General features: G+C 46.5%; 1 protein-coding gene across 4 annotated transcripts in view; it reads right to left on the reverse strand.

The window, feature by feature from the left end:
* Positions 1-14,663, reverse strand: part of p4ha2 (procollagen-proline, 2-oxoglutarate 4-dioxygenase (proline 4-hydroxylase), alpha polypeptide 2) — a 120,142-nt gene that overhangs the window by 60,499 nt on the left and 44,980 nt on the right. For all 4 annotated transcript variants that reach the window (XM_055642701.1, XM_055642703.1, XM_055642700.1 and 1 more), the window contains exons 3-5: positions 8,564-8,660; positions 3,680-3,831; positions 614-751 (exon numbers count right to left, since the gene is read on the reverse strand). In XM_055642701.1, coding sequence (XP_055498676.1) covers positions 614-751; positions 3,680-3,831; positions 8,564-8,660 — 387 coding nt within the window. The remainder of the gene's footprint in view (positions 1-613; positions 752-3,679; positions 3,832-8,563; positions 8,661-14,663) is intronic.

A 14,663-nucleotide genomic window follows, 5' to 3' on the forward strand; every position in this document is an offset into this window, starting at 1 on the left:
AGTTGTTCCCCATTCTTACTTTGTAATTGACTTGAACAGTGTATGAGTCAAGGTCAGAATGGAAGTAGGACGGAGAATTAATAGCAGTAATCCTTAGATTTAGACACACTTGGCTGAATGGTGGATAATGTACAATAGACAGGGAACTGATGATTTCATTTGTACTCAGCACAATCAGACCTCAGCCATCTGTGAAGAGTATATTTCCTTCATCCCACTGCCTCTGCCAAAATGCTTCCAATTACTGGAGCTTCAACTATATCAGTGTTGGAAATCATATGCTGTTTAAAAAAAAATGCAGTCTTTTAAATCACTACCCTCTTTAGGCGACCACTGATGCAATAATGTGCTTGGCATTGAATTTCTTTTGCTTCTATAAGAAAGCTATTCTTAACCCATCTGCCTGGTTTTGCTAAGATAGATTTAATCATTTTTCCTGATTATTATACCAAATGACTATGGTACTATATCAGAATAAGCAAGATGGAGTCTTCTTCACCTCTACATTGAAGCAGATTTCTGATTTAAGCCAAGCAGCTGAAATTTCACAACATATGGGTCATCCATAGTATCAACTGTATTGTAGTAACTGGGAACCTGACGCTTTAGGTACCTGGCAGCCTGCCCTTGGAAATGCTGTCTGAATCCAGCTTGTAAGTGTCTTGCAAACGCATGAGTGCTTTTGCTGCTCCACTCTCATCTTCATCTGTAGGGAAGTGCTGCCGCTGAATCGAAAGATTGGCAATGAAGCCTGCCCAGGAATAAAAATAAAATGGATTCATGAGTAACTCCAGCAACAAATGCAAGCGTGCCAAGATTTATCAAGAGTGTTTCATGCTCATATGTACCGACAACAGAAGAATGAAATTCTTACCTGCACTAGCATAGCAGGCCTACAACACAATATGCTCAGGTAATAGAGCACTGAACAATACAGCATAGGGAGAGGCCCTTCTGCCCTCAATGTATGTGCTGAAGGTGATGCAAAGAACAGCCCTTAATTGCCGGCACATAATCCATATCCCTCCATTCACTGCATATCCATGTGCCCATCCAAAAGCACGAACAAAGGACCAATTGAGGTTACTCGCACTGACATATGGAGTAAGCTCCAACACCCGCTGTCCTGTTACCCATCGCCCACAGACCCGCTTTTGAGCTGGTTGCTGGCATGATCCCCGACCCCCTCCTTCTCAACACTCCTACCCTCCCCGCGACTTTACCCCTGGCCAGGCTCCCCACATGCTATGAAAGGAACTCACCTCCCCAGGGGTGCTGTCCTTTTACAGCCGGTTCCCACATTACAGCCACTTCCCATCAGCTGCTAGCAATGAGGGATAGACTTGGCTATCCCTCAGTACAGCAACACATCGTTCTTGATCTATCTATCTTGGCTAACAACCTAACCTTCGGCCCCCATGAGAAATTTTATTTAACTCTGAAATTGAAGATAGACTGCTGGAGTACCTCAGCAGGACAGGCAGCACAGCGCCTCTGGAGAGATGACCCTTCTTCAGACTAAACTGAACTCTCGTTGGTGAGAGTACTTGTGATTGTCTGAGGAAGGGTCTTGACCAGAAACGCAATCCTCTCCCCAGAGCCACTGCCCGTCCCGCTGAGCCACCACAGCCCCCTGTGTCCACCTTCACCTCCAGAGCCAAACAAAAAACATAGTGCTGGAGGAACTCAGCGGGCAAGGCGGCACCCGCGGAGGGAACAGACCAGGAGACACCACGGGCCAGGACTCCCCCCCCCCAACAGAAAAGAACCGCAGATGCAGCTGTCACCGCAAAACGTCAAATTATTCCAGGAATGCCAAGACGACAGGGTGAGAGAGAGGGAGTGAGAGAGCGAGAAACAGACGAGATGGGGAGCAGGAGAGAGAGAGTGCGCGAGAGAACGAAACACAGAGAGACACAACGTAGGTCGGTAGGTGAATGCCTTTACCTGCACACCAAGATGAAGACCGTGCTCACTGTCCGGAGCTCTCAATCATGACAATGAATTTTAAGAAATTCTCAATATGTCATCAATACATCGATCTATATTCCTCAGTAAATGTAATTGTATTTTGACCAAATATTAATGACACCGCGTTCCTTTGAATAAAATTCACAGGAGACCCATGAATTTTATTCAAAGGAATGCGGCGTCATTAATACTCGGTCAAAACACAATTACACTTATTGAGGAATGTGGATCGATGCATTGATGACACATTGTATAACTACATGTTAACTACTGGTTGTTAACAAGTGCTAACAGTGGTAGTTAACAAATAGTTTTTGTCTGATGGCCGGTGCAGTGGTTTTTATCCATGTTCATTTTTTTTAAAATCCGTATTTAACAAGGCAAATGTTTAAAAAAAAAAAAATCTTTATTTACAACGCGAATTCGTATTACCATACGAAATAGCTAAAATTAGCGCGGGGCCCCCTTAGGCGCGGGGCCCAATTGGGAGCAATTGGTCCATTCGGCTTAAGGGCGGCCCTGAATGTGACTATTGTATCTACCTCCACCACCACCTCTGGCACATGGATAGCATTTAATAAACACAATTTCAATAAATTAATAACCCCAATACTAATGCAAAAATAAGCCTGAAGTCCTGAGTGCAACCAAAGACAGTCCATAGTTCATAGCCGAGGTTAGTGTTGCATTGTGTTCAAGCTCCTGATGAACTTGTTGGCCAAGGTTTTCGGCTCCCATATCACCTTCCCGATGATAGGAATGAAATGAGAGCGTGGCCAGGGTTTTGGGGGTCTTTGATGATGCTGGCTGCTTTTGTGAGTCAGCACCTCCTATAGATCGCTTCTATGGTGGGGAGGTCAGTATCCGTGATGGACCGGGCAGTGTCCACCACTTTTTGTAATCTCCTTCATTCCTGGATGTCCAGGTTCTCGAACCAGGCCGTGATGCAAACAGCCAATTATACACAACCAAGATAAGAATGTTTTCTTTAACACAATACAATCCCAGTACTTTCAGAAGCAGAACCACTTGGAGTAGCATTGCTTAATAGTTATAATATATATTGTAGATGCATAGAGTCGTTTACTCAGTGAAGAGGAAACAAGAACCAGAGGACATACGTTTAAGATGAGAGGGGAAATTTAATAGGAATATGAGGGACACGCTTTCAGTGGTGGTTATATGGAATGAGCTGCCAGAGCAGGTAGTTGATGCAGACACTGTAACAACATTTAAAAGACTTTTGGACAGGTACATGGATTGGAACGGTTTAGAAGGATATGGGCCAAACTTGGGCAGGTGGGATTAGTATGAATGGGCACCTTGGTTGGTGTGGGCTAGCTGTGCCAAAATGCCTGTTTCCATGCTCTATGATTCTATGTCACACAGGAAGTGGAGGAGAAATAATTCTAACGGCAATGGCTTGATGTGCGGATGTAGACGTAAGGGGGGAGGGAATGGGAGAGTTCCAAGTGTTCCTTTTGTGGTCTAAAAAATGTATTCTACATTTGTTGTTCACAAGGATAGTTTCAGAAAGTATTTTATATCGTGAAGATTCTGAATGACAACAGATTTCACAAGTGAGTCCATCATGGGATATCAGGACAAAGATTACACTGGATTCCAGGATTGCAGTATTAATGCTAAAGGGAAGACTTGAAACGACCACCGGCGCGCTATCACAATGGCAACATTTTCCATCACTTACCATCGGAAGTATGCTGCAGAACCAAACTTTCCAGTTTTACCCACTCTGTGTTCAACCTTTTCATTAGCTTGTATGCATTTACTGGATGGCCCAGATATGCTTCTGGGTCAGACGTTGACGTGTGTGTCAGTTCATCCAGCTTTTCAGCCCAGCTACAAACGTGGTAGGAAGTGCAGTAATTAGAAGGGGGGAAAAAAAATATTTAAGTAATCACAACATCATTTACAACATTGAGGGTTGGAGAGCCCTGCTTCTGGAACAGTTATACAACTCTAGAAAATACACAATGTGCTGGCGTAACTCAACAGGTCAGACAGCATCGCTGGAGAACATAGCTAGGTGACATCTTGGTCCGGAACAGTTTTTTAGACCTAGTCTGAAGAAGGGTCCCAACCAGAAACATCACCTATCGACATCCTCCTGAGATGTGAGTTACTCCAGCACTTTCTGTCTTTTCTTGTAAACCAGCATCTGCAGTTCCTTGTATTTACGTTGTTCAACTCATTAGCTTTGAAAAGGAACTAGGGATGTCACAGAGGCACAGCCAGTAGGCCAGCAGCTTCAAAGCTAAAGTGGTTTAGGTTTAGATTTAGCTTCATTATTGTCACGTATATTGAGGTACAGGTGCACAACCTTTTATCCGACAGCCTTGGGACCAGACACTTTTCGTAATTTGGAATTTTTCGGTCTTCGGAATGGAAATTTTTTAGCGTAGATTTTAATGGCTGGCTCAGTGGTAGAGTGCCCGGCTCATATCCGCAAGGTCGCGAGTTTGCGCCTTGATCCCGGCAGTTCCTCGGTCGCGAGTTTGAGTCTTCAGTGTAGTTTTTTTCTTGCAGAATAAATGTCTGTATGAAATGCAGCGTGTTGAATGAATTCCTGAATTTGTAAATGTGACCGCAGCATTGAATCACCTCCCGCACTCATGTCACCCTAGAGGGGCTACATGCCCTAAGGCGGCCTAAGGCGACATTTTCACACTCTTATATCCGTGTGCAGCAGAGGCGACGTCCGTTTGGCGCCAAACGTGAGCTTTGGTGTGCAGACGACATCCTGGAAAAAATGTCTGGTTTCTTCCAGGTAGGCGATATACCCTCCCGCGCAATATACCCTCCACTTCTCTTTTATGAAGGTGATTTAGTTCCCCTTTCTTCCAGGACCGACCCGAGGTTCCGCTGTCACCTCTGCGGGCCACCCTCGGTGAACGCTCACTCAACTTTGTCTTGGGATTCCTACTCTCCCACGCAATGTACCCTCACCTCTTTTCTGAATGGGGATTTAGTTCCCCTTTCGTTGAGGACCGACCGGAGGTTCCGCTGTCACCTCTGCGGGCCGCCCTCGGTGAACGTCCTGTCTCCCTGTCCCTGGGATAGCAGGGGGCGATCAAACAGCACAATACCCCCCTCCCCCTCCAACTCCAGAGGAATCCGCTCCCCGATGGGCCGCTACGGCGACAAGTGGCAGTTCGCCCACAGCCCGAGAACAAGACGCACCTTGCGCACCAGCAGCAGCTGCCCCTCTGGAGTTGGAGCGGGGCTGGACTGGAGTTGCTGATCTGGGATCTCCGTGCTTGCAGTGGGCCTGGGGGTCGGTGTCCCGATGAGGGGGCACAGCTCGGGCTGTGGGCGAACTGCCACTTGTCGCCGTAGCGGCCCATCGGGGAGCGGCTTCTGGTGGTCCCGATGTCTCCCGCTAGTTTGCAGTTTTCCTCTGGAGTTGGAACGGGGCTGGGCTGCTGCTGGCTGTGGGTCTCTGGGATCTCCGTGCTTGCAGTGGGCCTGGGGGTCGGTGTCCCGTTGGTCCTGACGTCTCCGGTGACTGGCATTTCCGACGTGAAGACAGTGCAAAGCCCCCGCGCCGGTGCAATGGGCGGGGAGCTGGAGAGGGGAGGGAAGGGCCGGGAAGCAGAGGGGTGTAGGTGGGGTGAAGCTGAAGGGAGCGACAATCTGCTGCTCCCTGCCCGCTGAGTTAAAACGTTCCCACGCAAGACTCACGATACACTGTGTATCGTGAGTCTACCGTGGGAACTTTTTAACTCAGAGGGCAGACAGCAGTATATTGTCAATTATTAACCCTCCGGCGCAATATACCCTCACCTTCTCTTTTATGAATGGGGATTTAGTTCCCCTTTCTTCGAGGACCGACCGGAGGTTCCGCTGTCACCTCTGCGGGCCGCCCTCCGTGAACGTTTTCAAGGACCTTTTTTCAAGGACTGAAAAAATGTCGCTATTCGGAGGTTTTCGTTATTTGGATCTTGGGATAAAAGGTTGTGCACCTGTACAGTGAAAAATGTTTGCATTATATGCCATATGCAGTATAATGGTAGATACAATCGTCAAACTCAAGAATAATAGGTAGATCAAAGGGGAAGATTCAGAGAGCAGAATATAGTTCCTAGCATTGTAGCGCATCAGTCCCGTAAACAAAGTCTAATGTCCACTATAGAGTGGAGATGAATTGTACTCTAGCTCAAGGAAGGACCAAAGACTGATAAGAAAGGAGAAGCAGCTGTTCCCAAGTGTGGCGATTCAGATTCAGATTCAGATTCAGATACACCAAGGAGGCGTATAGTTTCAAGTTTCTGCTGCACAGGAGCAGCCTTGACTTTGAGTGCTGTCTGTGCGAAGTTTGTATATTCTCCTTGTGACTACATGGGTTTCCTTCCACATCCAAAAGAGGTGCGGGTTGGTAGGTTAGTTGGAGGAGGAAGGAGGAAGTTGATGAGGATAATTACAAGGAAAATTAGTGGGAGAATGGGATTGTTTGATGACACTTATGGTTTTGTTCCATGTAGTAAGGAAAAATGTAAGAGATTAAAGGATTAGGTGAGTGGATAAGTGGTAACAGTCAACGCGTTCGTATAAACAGCATTGAAGTTGGCACCGAATAATTTACAAGGTGATTTGGGGATTGCAAAGTAAAATGAGAGCCATTTGTTTCAATTATGGGAAGAGGGTTTTCACACAAACGCTGGTGGGTGAATGGAACAAGCTGCCAGAGGAGGTAGGCGAGGCAGATATGGTCGCCACGTTTAAGAAACATTCAGACAGGTACATGGATAGGACAGATTTAGAGGGATATGAGCCAAACACAGGCAGATGGGATTAATGTAGACGAGACATGCTGGCCGGTGTGGGCAAATTGGACCAAGGGCCTGTTTCCACGCAAGATTTTATGACTCTAAGTGTTGCTTTTATACAAAGAGAACAAATTCACTTCTGTTTCCAACTAATATGTGCTTAGCCGAGTGAAAGTAATAGAACAGTATTGGAGAACAAAGGTTTCTCTACTCAACAGTGAAATACCTAGATAGGATATGGAAAGGATGTTTCTAGTACAGGTGCACAACCTTTTATCTGAAAGCCTTGGGACCAGACACTTCTCGGATTTCGGAATTTTTCGGATTTCGGAATGGAAGATTTTTAGCGTAGATTAGGTAGGTAGCGCGGGCGGCTTGAAAAGTCTGGAGCGGCTGCTTCCTCCCCGGAGACCGGGGAATCATTGTAAATCATTGCTTAAATGTTAGTCAGTTAGTTTGGAAGGATTTTATGTGGTGGGGGGGAGCGGGCAATGCCTTACCGGGTCGCCGTGCGGTAAGCTCCGGAGCGCTGTGGCCGCTGACTCCCAACATCGCGGAGCTGGGGCTGTGGGCGTCCGGCCGCAGGCGGTGCTGGATTTGGAACGCCGCGCAACCAGGGGTAGAGTTGCCGGGGTCGGAGCTACAACGGGCGGCGCCGCCCGCGGCCGGACGCCCGCAGCCCCAGCTCCGCGATGTTGGGAGTCGGCGGCCACAGCGCTCCGGAGCTTACTGCACGGCGACCCGGTAAGGCATTGCCCGCTCCCCACCTCTCCGACCAGGTAGGGGACTAAGAATTAAAGTTTCCCCCTTCACCCCCACCCCTTCCACATAAAAGCCCTCCAAACTAACTGACTAACATTTAAGCAATGATTTACAGATGTTTAAGTGTCTCCCCGATCTCCGGGGAGGAGGCAGCCACTACAGTAGTACAGACCTGGGTTGACCGCGGGTCATTTCGGGTCAAGTTTGGCGCCAAACGCGAGCTTTGGTGTGCAGACGACATCCTGGAAAAAATGTCCGGTTTTCGGAGCTTTTCGGTTTCTGGAACTCCGGATAAAAGGTTGTGCACCTGTAGTGGGAGAATCTAGTACCAGAGAGCACAGCCTCAGAATAAAAAAAACATACCTTCAGAATGGAGATGAGGAAAAGTTTCTTCAGCCAGTGGGTGGTGAAACTGTGGAATTCATTGCCACAAGTAGCGATGGAGGCAAAGTTATTGGATATCATAGGTTCTTGATTAGTAATGGTGTCAACAGTTATGGGGAGAATGCTGGCGAATGGAGTTAAGAGGGTGAAATAGATCCGCCATAATTGAATGGCAGAGTAGACTTGATGGGCCAAATAGCCTAAATCTGTTCCTGTGTCTTATGGTCTAACAGGCAGTGTTCCATGCGAAGGAGAGCATTACCTGATGCACGGAGAAGATGCATGCACCACTTGGCCAACGTATTTTAGCTCTTAAGTTTAAATGATCTACCACATTAGGTTATTTGTAGCAGTTAATATTAGGTAATTTGTAGCATATAAATCATGGGTCCAACACAGTGACTTCCACTCTCCAGAAGCCCACTGTGATCAAGAACCATGTAAGGCTTGGTGGGAATTGTGGACCTGGCTAACTTGCAAACATCTGCTTTTACGAATTAAACTCAAGGAGTATTAAGACTTGTATATCTGTGTGTCTCTCTTTCTCTCTTCCGAAGATGCTGGAGGTACCCAATCAATGCTCTATAGTTCCCCTGAATATGGGAAAGCTACAGCAAATTGCAAGTAAATGACTACATTATAAAATTACATTATACTACCTTTTAATTGCTGTTAACTTTGTCTCTTCTGCAGTTATATATTCCTTCAGGGATTTGACCAGGTCTTTTTCCGTGAAAATTAAGTCCGTCATTTGACCTTAAAGGAAAAAGGAATTTACTTTATTGAAAAATTGGTTGAATATCTATCTAGCAAGTTATATTCTAGGCTGTGGACTATCAACAAGAACTAAAAATAGTTTAGGTCAAGATTTTGCTACAACTGAAAAGATGAATCGATAAACATGCATCATTTTTGGCTGCTTTCCATTGCATAGCCTTAAATCAACTTTGAGGAACAATTTATTGCATGAAGAACACTCGTGGTAATCTAGAATAACAATACCAACCTTTCTCATGTGTGACTGTCACATGGTTAATATTGATTGCTGTGACCAGCATTTTAAGCACAGCTGCCTTTGAGCGGGTCATGAGAGATCGTGACTCGAAAATGAAGATATAATCCAACCACCAACTCAATCCAAATGTGATCAACTGAGTAACAAAGCTTGACATTTAGTAGTGTTCCAGGGCTTAGCTGATGTTTGGCCAGCTAAAGTGAAGAGTTGGCTGCCCTTGGAAGCAGTTTCTGTATCCACAAATCCTGGGAGACTGTTAACCAAGGAATTGTAGTCCTGATTTACCGATTATACCCAAGTAATATCAAAACTTGAATCTCTGTCTCTGCCTCTGCCTCTGCCTCCCCCCCCCCCCTGTACCCCCCTCTCTCTCTCTGTCTCATTCTCTCTCTCTTGCTGTGCCCCCTTCTATCTCTGCCCCCCACTTTCTCTCTCCCCCTCACTCTCCCTCCCTTCCCCCTCCCCCACCCCCTCTCCCTCTCACCCATTCCCTCTCCCACTAACTCCCTGCCCCTCTGGCTCAGTGCCTCTGTCTCCCTCAGTCCATATCTACTGCTCCATCCATGTCTGTCTCTCCATCTCTGTCCTCCACACCAATTCAGGTCTCTTTCTCCACCCCCATCCTTCCATCCGTCTGCATGTGTGTGTCTCTCTCTCCATCCATGTCCACCCGTCCATCCGTGTCCCTCCCTCCCTCCTTATCTCACTCCCCGTCTGTGGGTCTCTGAATGTCCCTGTGTTACCCCCTCCATCCTCTCTCTGGCCATGTCCCTCCCTCCGCCCATGTGTGCAAGCATGTAGTTGGATGTTAGTGAAACAAAGAACCGCTGAATTGGTTCACAAAAAACACAAAGTGCTGGAGTAACTCAGCACATCAGGCAGCATTGCAGGTGGACAAGTTATGTTTTGGGTCTAGACTCTTCTTCAGACTGATTGTAGTTGGGGATGAGGAGGTGAAGCTGGAAGAGAGGTGTGGGCAGGACGAAGCCTGACAAGTGATAGGTGGATACGGGTGGGAAGGGGCTTAGATTGGCAGACAGATGGACAAAGGATGGAGATGAAAATGAGACAAAAGGGTGTAAGGCAAGGAGAAGTGAAATGTGAAGCCAGAGGAAGGGATCAAAATGGGAGAGGATGGGGGAGGCAGGAAGTAAGCATGGAAGTAGGAGAAATGGTTGTGCACCCTGTGAGTGAATTCAAAGCTTACACCATTGGGTTCTTTGCTACTTGAGCGGAATATGAGTTGCTGTTCCTCCAGTTCATCTGTGGCCTCACTCTGCCAATGCAGGAGGCCCAGGATAGAAAGGCCGGTATGGGAATGGGAAGCAGAGTTAAAATTGCCGGCAAGGGGAACAGGGTGGATTCAGTACAGGATTATTAAACCTTACAAGTAACTGCATACAATGTGTCTGGTCCCAAGGCTTTTCTTCATCTATCTATCTTTCAATGTGTCTGGTCCCTATCTAAGGCTTTCGGATAAATCTTCTATATTGGAAAATCTATCTACCAATCTATCTATCTATCTTATCTATCTATCTATCTATAAAATCTCTCGACCGGCTGCCGTCGGCTGACCTTCCTTTGATTCTTGCCACGTCCGGACGCTCAATCCTTTTTTTCTTTCGCCTTTTAAGATTCCGCTCCTCGTTGATTTCGTCGTGTTGAAGTACATGTTTTTAATCAAATCTTCCTATTTCAGCTTCCCATTTACATGTCAGCTTCCACACACTTCGACTTCGAAAACACAAAGTTGCAAGACAGGGACGGCTGCAACACTCTGAACTTTTCACTGCTGCAGCAGGCAAGGAAGGTGCAATTGGAATTTCTTTTAATCCACTGCTGAAGAAGGCAGGGGAGTGCTGGAATCTTCCATTTGGGGACGGCTTCAGTTCCGTTGGATGAGATGGGTGCATGGTGGAATATTGGGTTGGGGGATCACACCATTGGGGAAGCAGACCCAACGGTAGGAATTAAAACTAAACCAATGGGGCAACATTTCTAACTGGGCTGTATTTTGTGTTTCCCATCACACAACTTGTCATGAACTAGGATCAATCAGAAAGCACAACTTTCTGAGGCCGCACAATGGCGCAGAGGTAGAGTTGCTACCTTATAGTTCCAATGACCTGCGTTTGATCTTGATTGTGGGTGTTGTGTGTACAGAGTTTGTATGTTCTTCCTGTGACTGTGTGATTTTTCTGGGTGCTTTGGTTTCCTCCCACATTCATGTCTCCAACCCATCATCAACCAAATGACTTTATCTGCAGCTCATCCCCAGAGCAACTCCAGCCTCATCCAATAAGAGATATTTATCAGTCCTGCAATCTCTGCAATTTAGAACAAACTTTTGTTCAATATTCTCCACCTCCCTGACGAAAAGTTTTTGATGCAAAACATCAACTCCATTTCTTCCTCCGGAGAAAAAGAAACAGAAGATAAAACAGTACAGTACAGGATCAGGTCCTTCGGCCCACAGTCTGTACCAAACATGATGCCAAGACCAACTCTTATCTGCTTGCATATAATCCACATCCCCCCACTCCCTGCATGTTCACGCGCCTATCATCAAACTTCTTAAATGCCACTATTAAATCTGCTTCTACCACCACCTCCAGAAGCACATTCCAGGCACTCATCACACTGTGTTAAAAAAAAAACCCCACACATCAGCTCTGGCTGCATGGCCTGTTTTTTCCAATAGGTTCTGTTTTTATTTTTCATTTTGTGATTTTTTTTTAAAACCTTGGCAATCCTGGTAGCTGGATTGACTTAAGTGTAAGTGGATTTAAAGAGAAGATGCTTTTAATTTGCAGTTCAAACTCCACTTGGAAGTAAACCAATCTTAAATCACTGACAGTGACTTATAAAACATGCAGGAATATATTTCCATTATAATGAAGGGCAAATATTTTGTTTAAAAATACATTCAAAAACCTTGTGACGCAAATATCCAGTTTAACTTTTGGAATCTCGTCAAAGGTCTACAAGAAACATTTAGCGGAACCTCTGCTGGTAGTAAATTTGTTCTGTGGGTCCAAGGCCCATGTGCATGCGTGTGCGTGTTGAGGCCAAGCTTCGGTTGCTAATATTCACATTTAACTTAAGATTTTTTGCACATTGAACAAAAAGATTGGAAAGCCTGGATGGAGTTCTAGATACAGAAATCAAACTTTCCTTGACATAGAGGAAAAGCTTCATAAAAGGTGGCACAGTGATGCATCTGGTGAAGCATCCGCCTCATAGTGCCAAAAACCTGGGCTCGATCCTGACCTTGTGCTGTCAGCGTGGAGTTTGCATGTTCTCCGTGTGACCACGTGGGTTTTTTCCATGTGTTCCAGATTCCTCCCACATCCCCTGAATGTGCAGGTTTGTAGGTTATTTGACCTCTGTAAGATTGCCCCTAATGTGTAAGGAGTGGATGAGAAAATTGGAAAACATGACTAGTGTGATCGATGGTCAGCGTGGGCTTGGTGGGCCGAAAGGCCTGTTTCCATGCTATAGCTATAAACTAAACTAAAAAACTCTCAGTTGAAGACAACCTCACATAGTGAATGCTGCATTGTGTCATCAGTGGTATGGATTTAACTTGAGCAACAAAACTAGTGGAAAGAACCAGGAAGCCGACTGCCAGTAAAAGTGAAGCAAATAAGCTTTATGTTATTTCACTGTGGGGAGTGATGACAGCCTGCCAGCCAGACAGATTCCCAAGTCTGTACTTTCGTGTACGCTCGGAGGGACCTGCAATATTGCAGGCAATGCCGTGCTTTGAAACCACAACAGTTAAATGAAAAGCAAGGGACAAAATAACCCCTGGAGTTGGGGAAATCCTGCTTACCTGGAATTTCCATTCTAATGGACTCACCCTATCAACTTCTACTGACTTTGCTAGTAGAGTAACACATGCTCACCTGGGCCCAAAGGGATTGATGTTATTGTCTCACAATTGTCCATAGCAAGCCAAATCCACTTTCCAACAGGATCCACCATGAGAGATGGCATAGTCGCACTGCTGGTAGTAACGCTTTCTCAGAGCTTCAGTGACCCAGGACTGAACCCGACCTCGGGTACCATCTATGTAGAGTTTTACCTTCCTCCCAAGAACCTGTGGGTATCTCTGGGTACTGTGGTCTTCTTGCCACATTTCAAAGATGTGCTGGCTGGCAGATTAATCGGTGACTGTGGCTGGGTGGTAGTTGATGGACATGTGAGAGAATAAGCAGGGAATGGAGCAGAGATGTGCTGAATGGCCTCCTTGTGAGAAATATTTAAACATGCATGCACATGACCTTCTCTGCAAGCTGCAGCAAAGCCAACCCCATTATGCAAGCAGTGCATGCAGGAGGTATAAATCAGAATCAGAATCAGAATCAGAATCACACTTTATTCACCAAGTATGTTTTGCAACATACGAGGGATTTCATTGGCCAGGTCAGTCATACAATTAAAAGTACTAGATCACTTCAAAAACACATTTTAACTTGAACATCCACCACAGTGACTCCTACACATTCCTCACTGTGATGGAAGGCGAAATAAAGTTCGTCCTTTCCCTTAGTTCTTCCTCGTTCGTGGGCCTCGAGCCCCCGTTGATGGGATGATCTTAACTCCCGGCGTTCGGGCCCTCCGTGTTGAGGCGATCTGCTCCTGCATCAGGGGGATGTCAGCTTCCCCGCATTGGACGGTCGAACCTCGCGTTGGGGCTGGTGAACCTTCCGCGACGTTGGAGCTCCCGACTCGGCCTCACCCGAAGACTGCGAGACTTTGATGGTGATTCCGCGGTGGTCGTGGTGAGAGCGATCACAGGCAAGGGATCACGGTGGTCGTTGTGGGGCTCACGACTGTCCGAGGAGGCCTCCAGCTCCATCGATGGTAGGCCGCAGAGCCCGGAGAATGTGATCCGAAAATTGATCACATCTCCGGGACGGTAGGAACTTGAAAAAAAAGTTTCCCCCGATCCCCTCCCCCCTCTCCCCACTTAAAACAAACTGAACAACACTAAAACAAAACTTTTAACGAACTAAAAAATAACAAAAAGAGTGAAAAGACAAACAGACTGCCGGCAGGGCTGCCATCTCCCCTGCGCCCCCTGGTGGTATGAGGGGCTATGTTTTCAGGTGATGTTCAACCATCATTCCCAATCATTCCAAACTCCGTGGCCCGTCAACTTTCTCCCACCACACGGTGACCAATCATTCTGTTCCTCACCACCATATGTTGACTGTAATGAGTCGAGTCAAACACATATCAGGATACAACACATGTTTATTACTTGTACTTACAGAATCAGTCTGCAGGACATAACAGATCCTAGCAGCTACTCATGCTGAATGGCGTAGGCAAACTCTTGCTAACATAAAACGCATATTGGGCGGAGCACTACTAACAGGCACTACAATTGGCTAGTAGGAAATAACCAATCTACATCTTTCCTTGTAGAAACAAAAAGCTTTGGTACATAGGAATATGTGGCTAAGCAATATAGGTAGTGGAATGCTGATGACGCATAAGTGGAAGGTTATAGAGTTACACAAAATCACTGTATCTAACCCGCCTGGCACGTGTGCGTTACGAATCCGCTTCACCTCCTTTCACCGGAGAAGATACCAGGGAGGGAACGGGAGATATGACTGGGGTCCCGGCGGGGCGGGGCGAGGACGTGGTGAGATAGGCGACCCAGGATGGCCGCAGTGGAAATGGTCTCTAATAGTGGAGCAGCAGGACCGGTAGTGGGAGGAAATACAATA

Source organism: Leucoraja erinacea, chromosome 11, assembly GCF_028641065.1.
Source record: "Leucoraja erinacea ecotype New England chromosome 11, Leri_hhj_1, whole genome shotgun sequence".
Classification (NCBI taxonomy): domain Eukaryota; kingdom Metazoa; phylum Chordata; class Chondrichthyes; order Rajiformes; family Rajidae; genus Leucoraja; species Leucoraja erinaceus.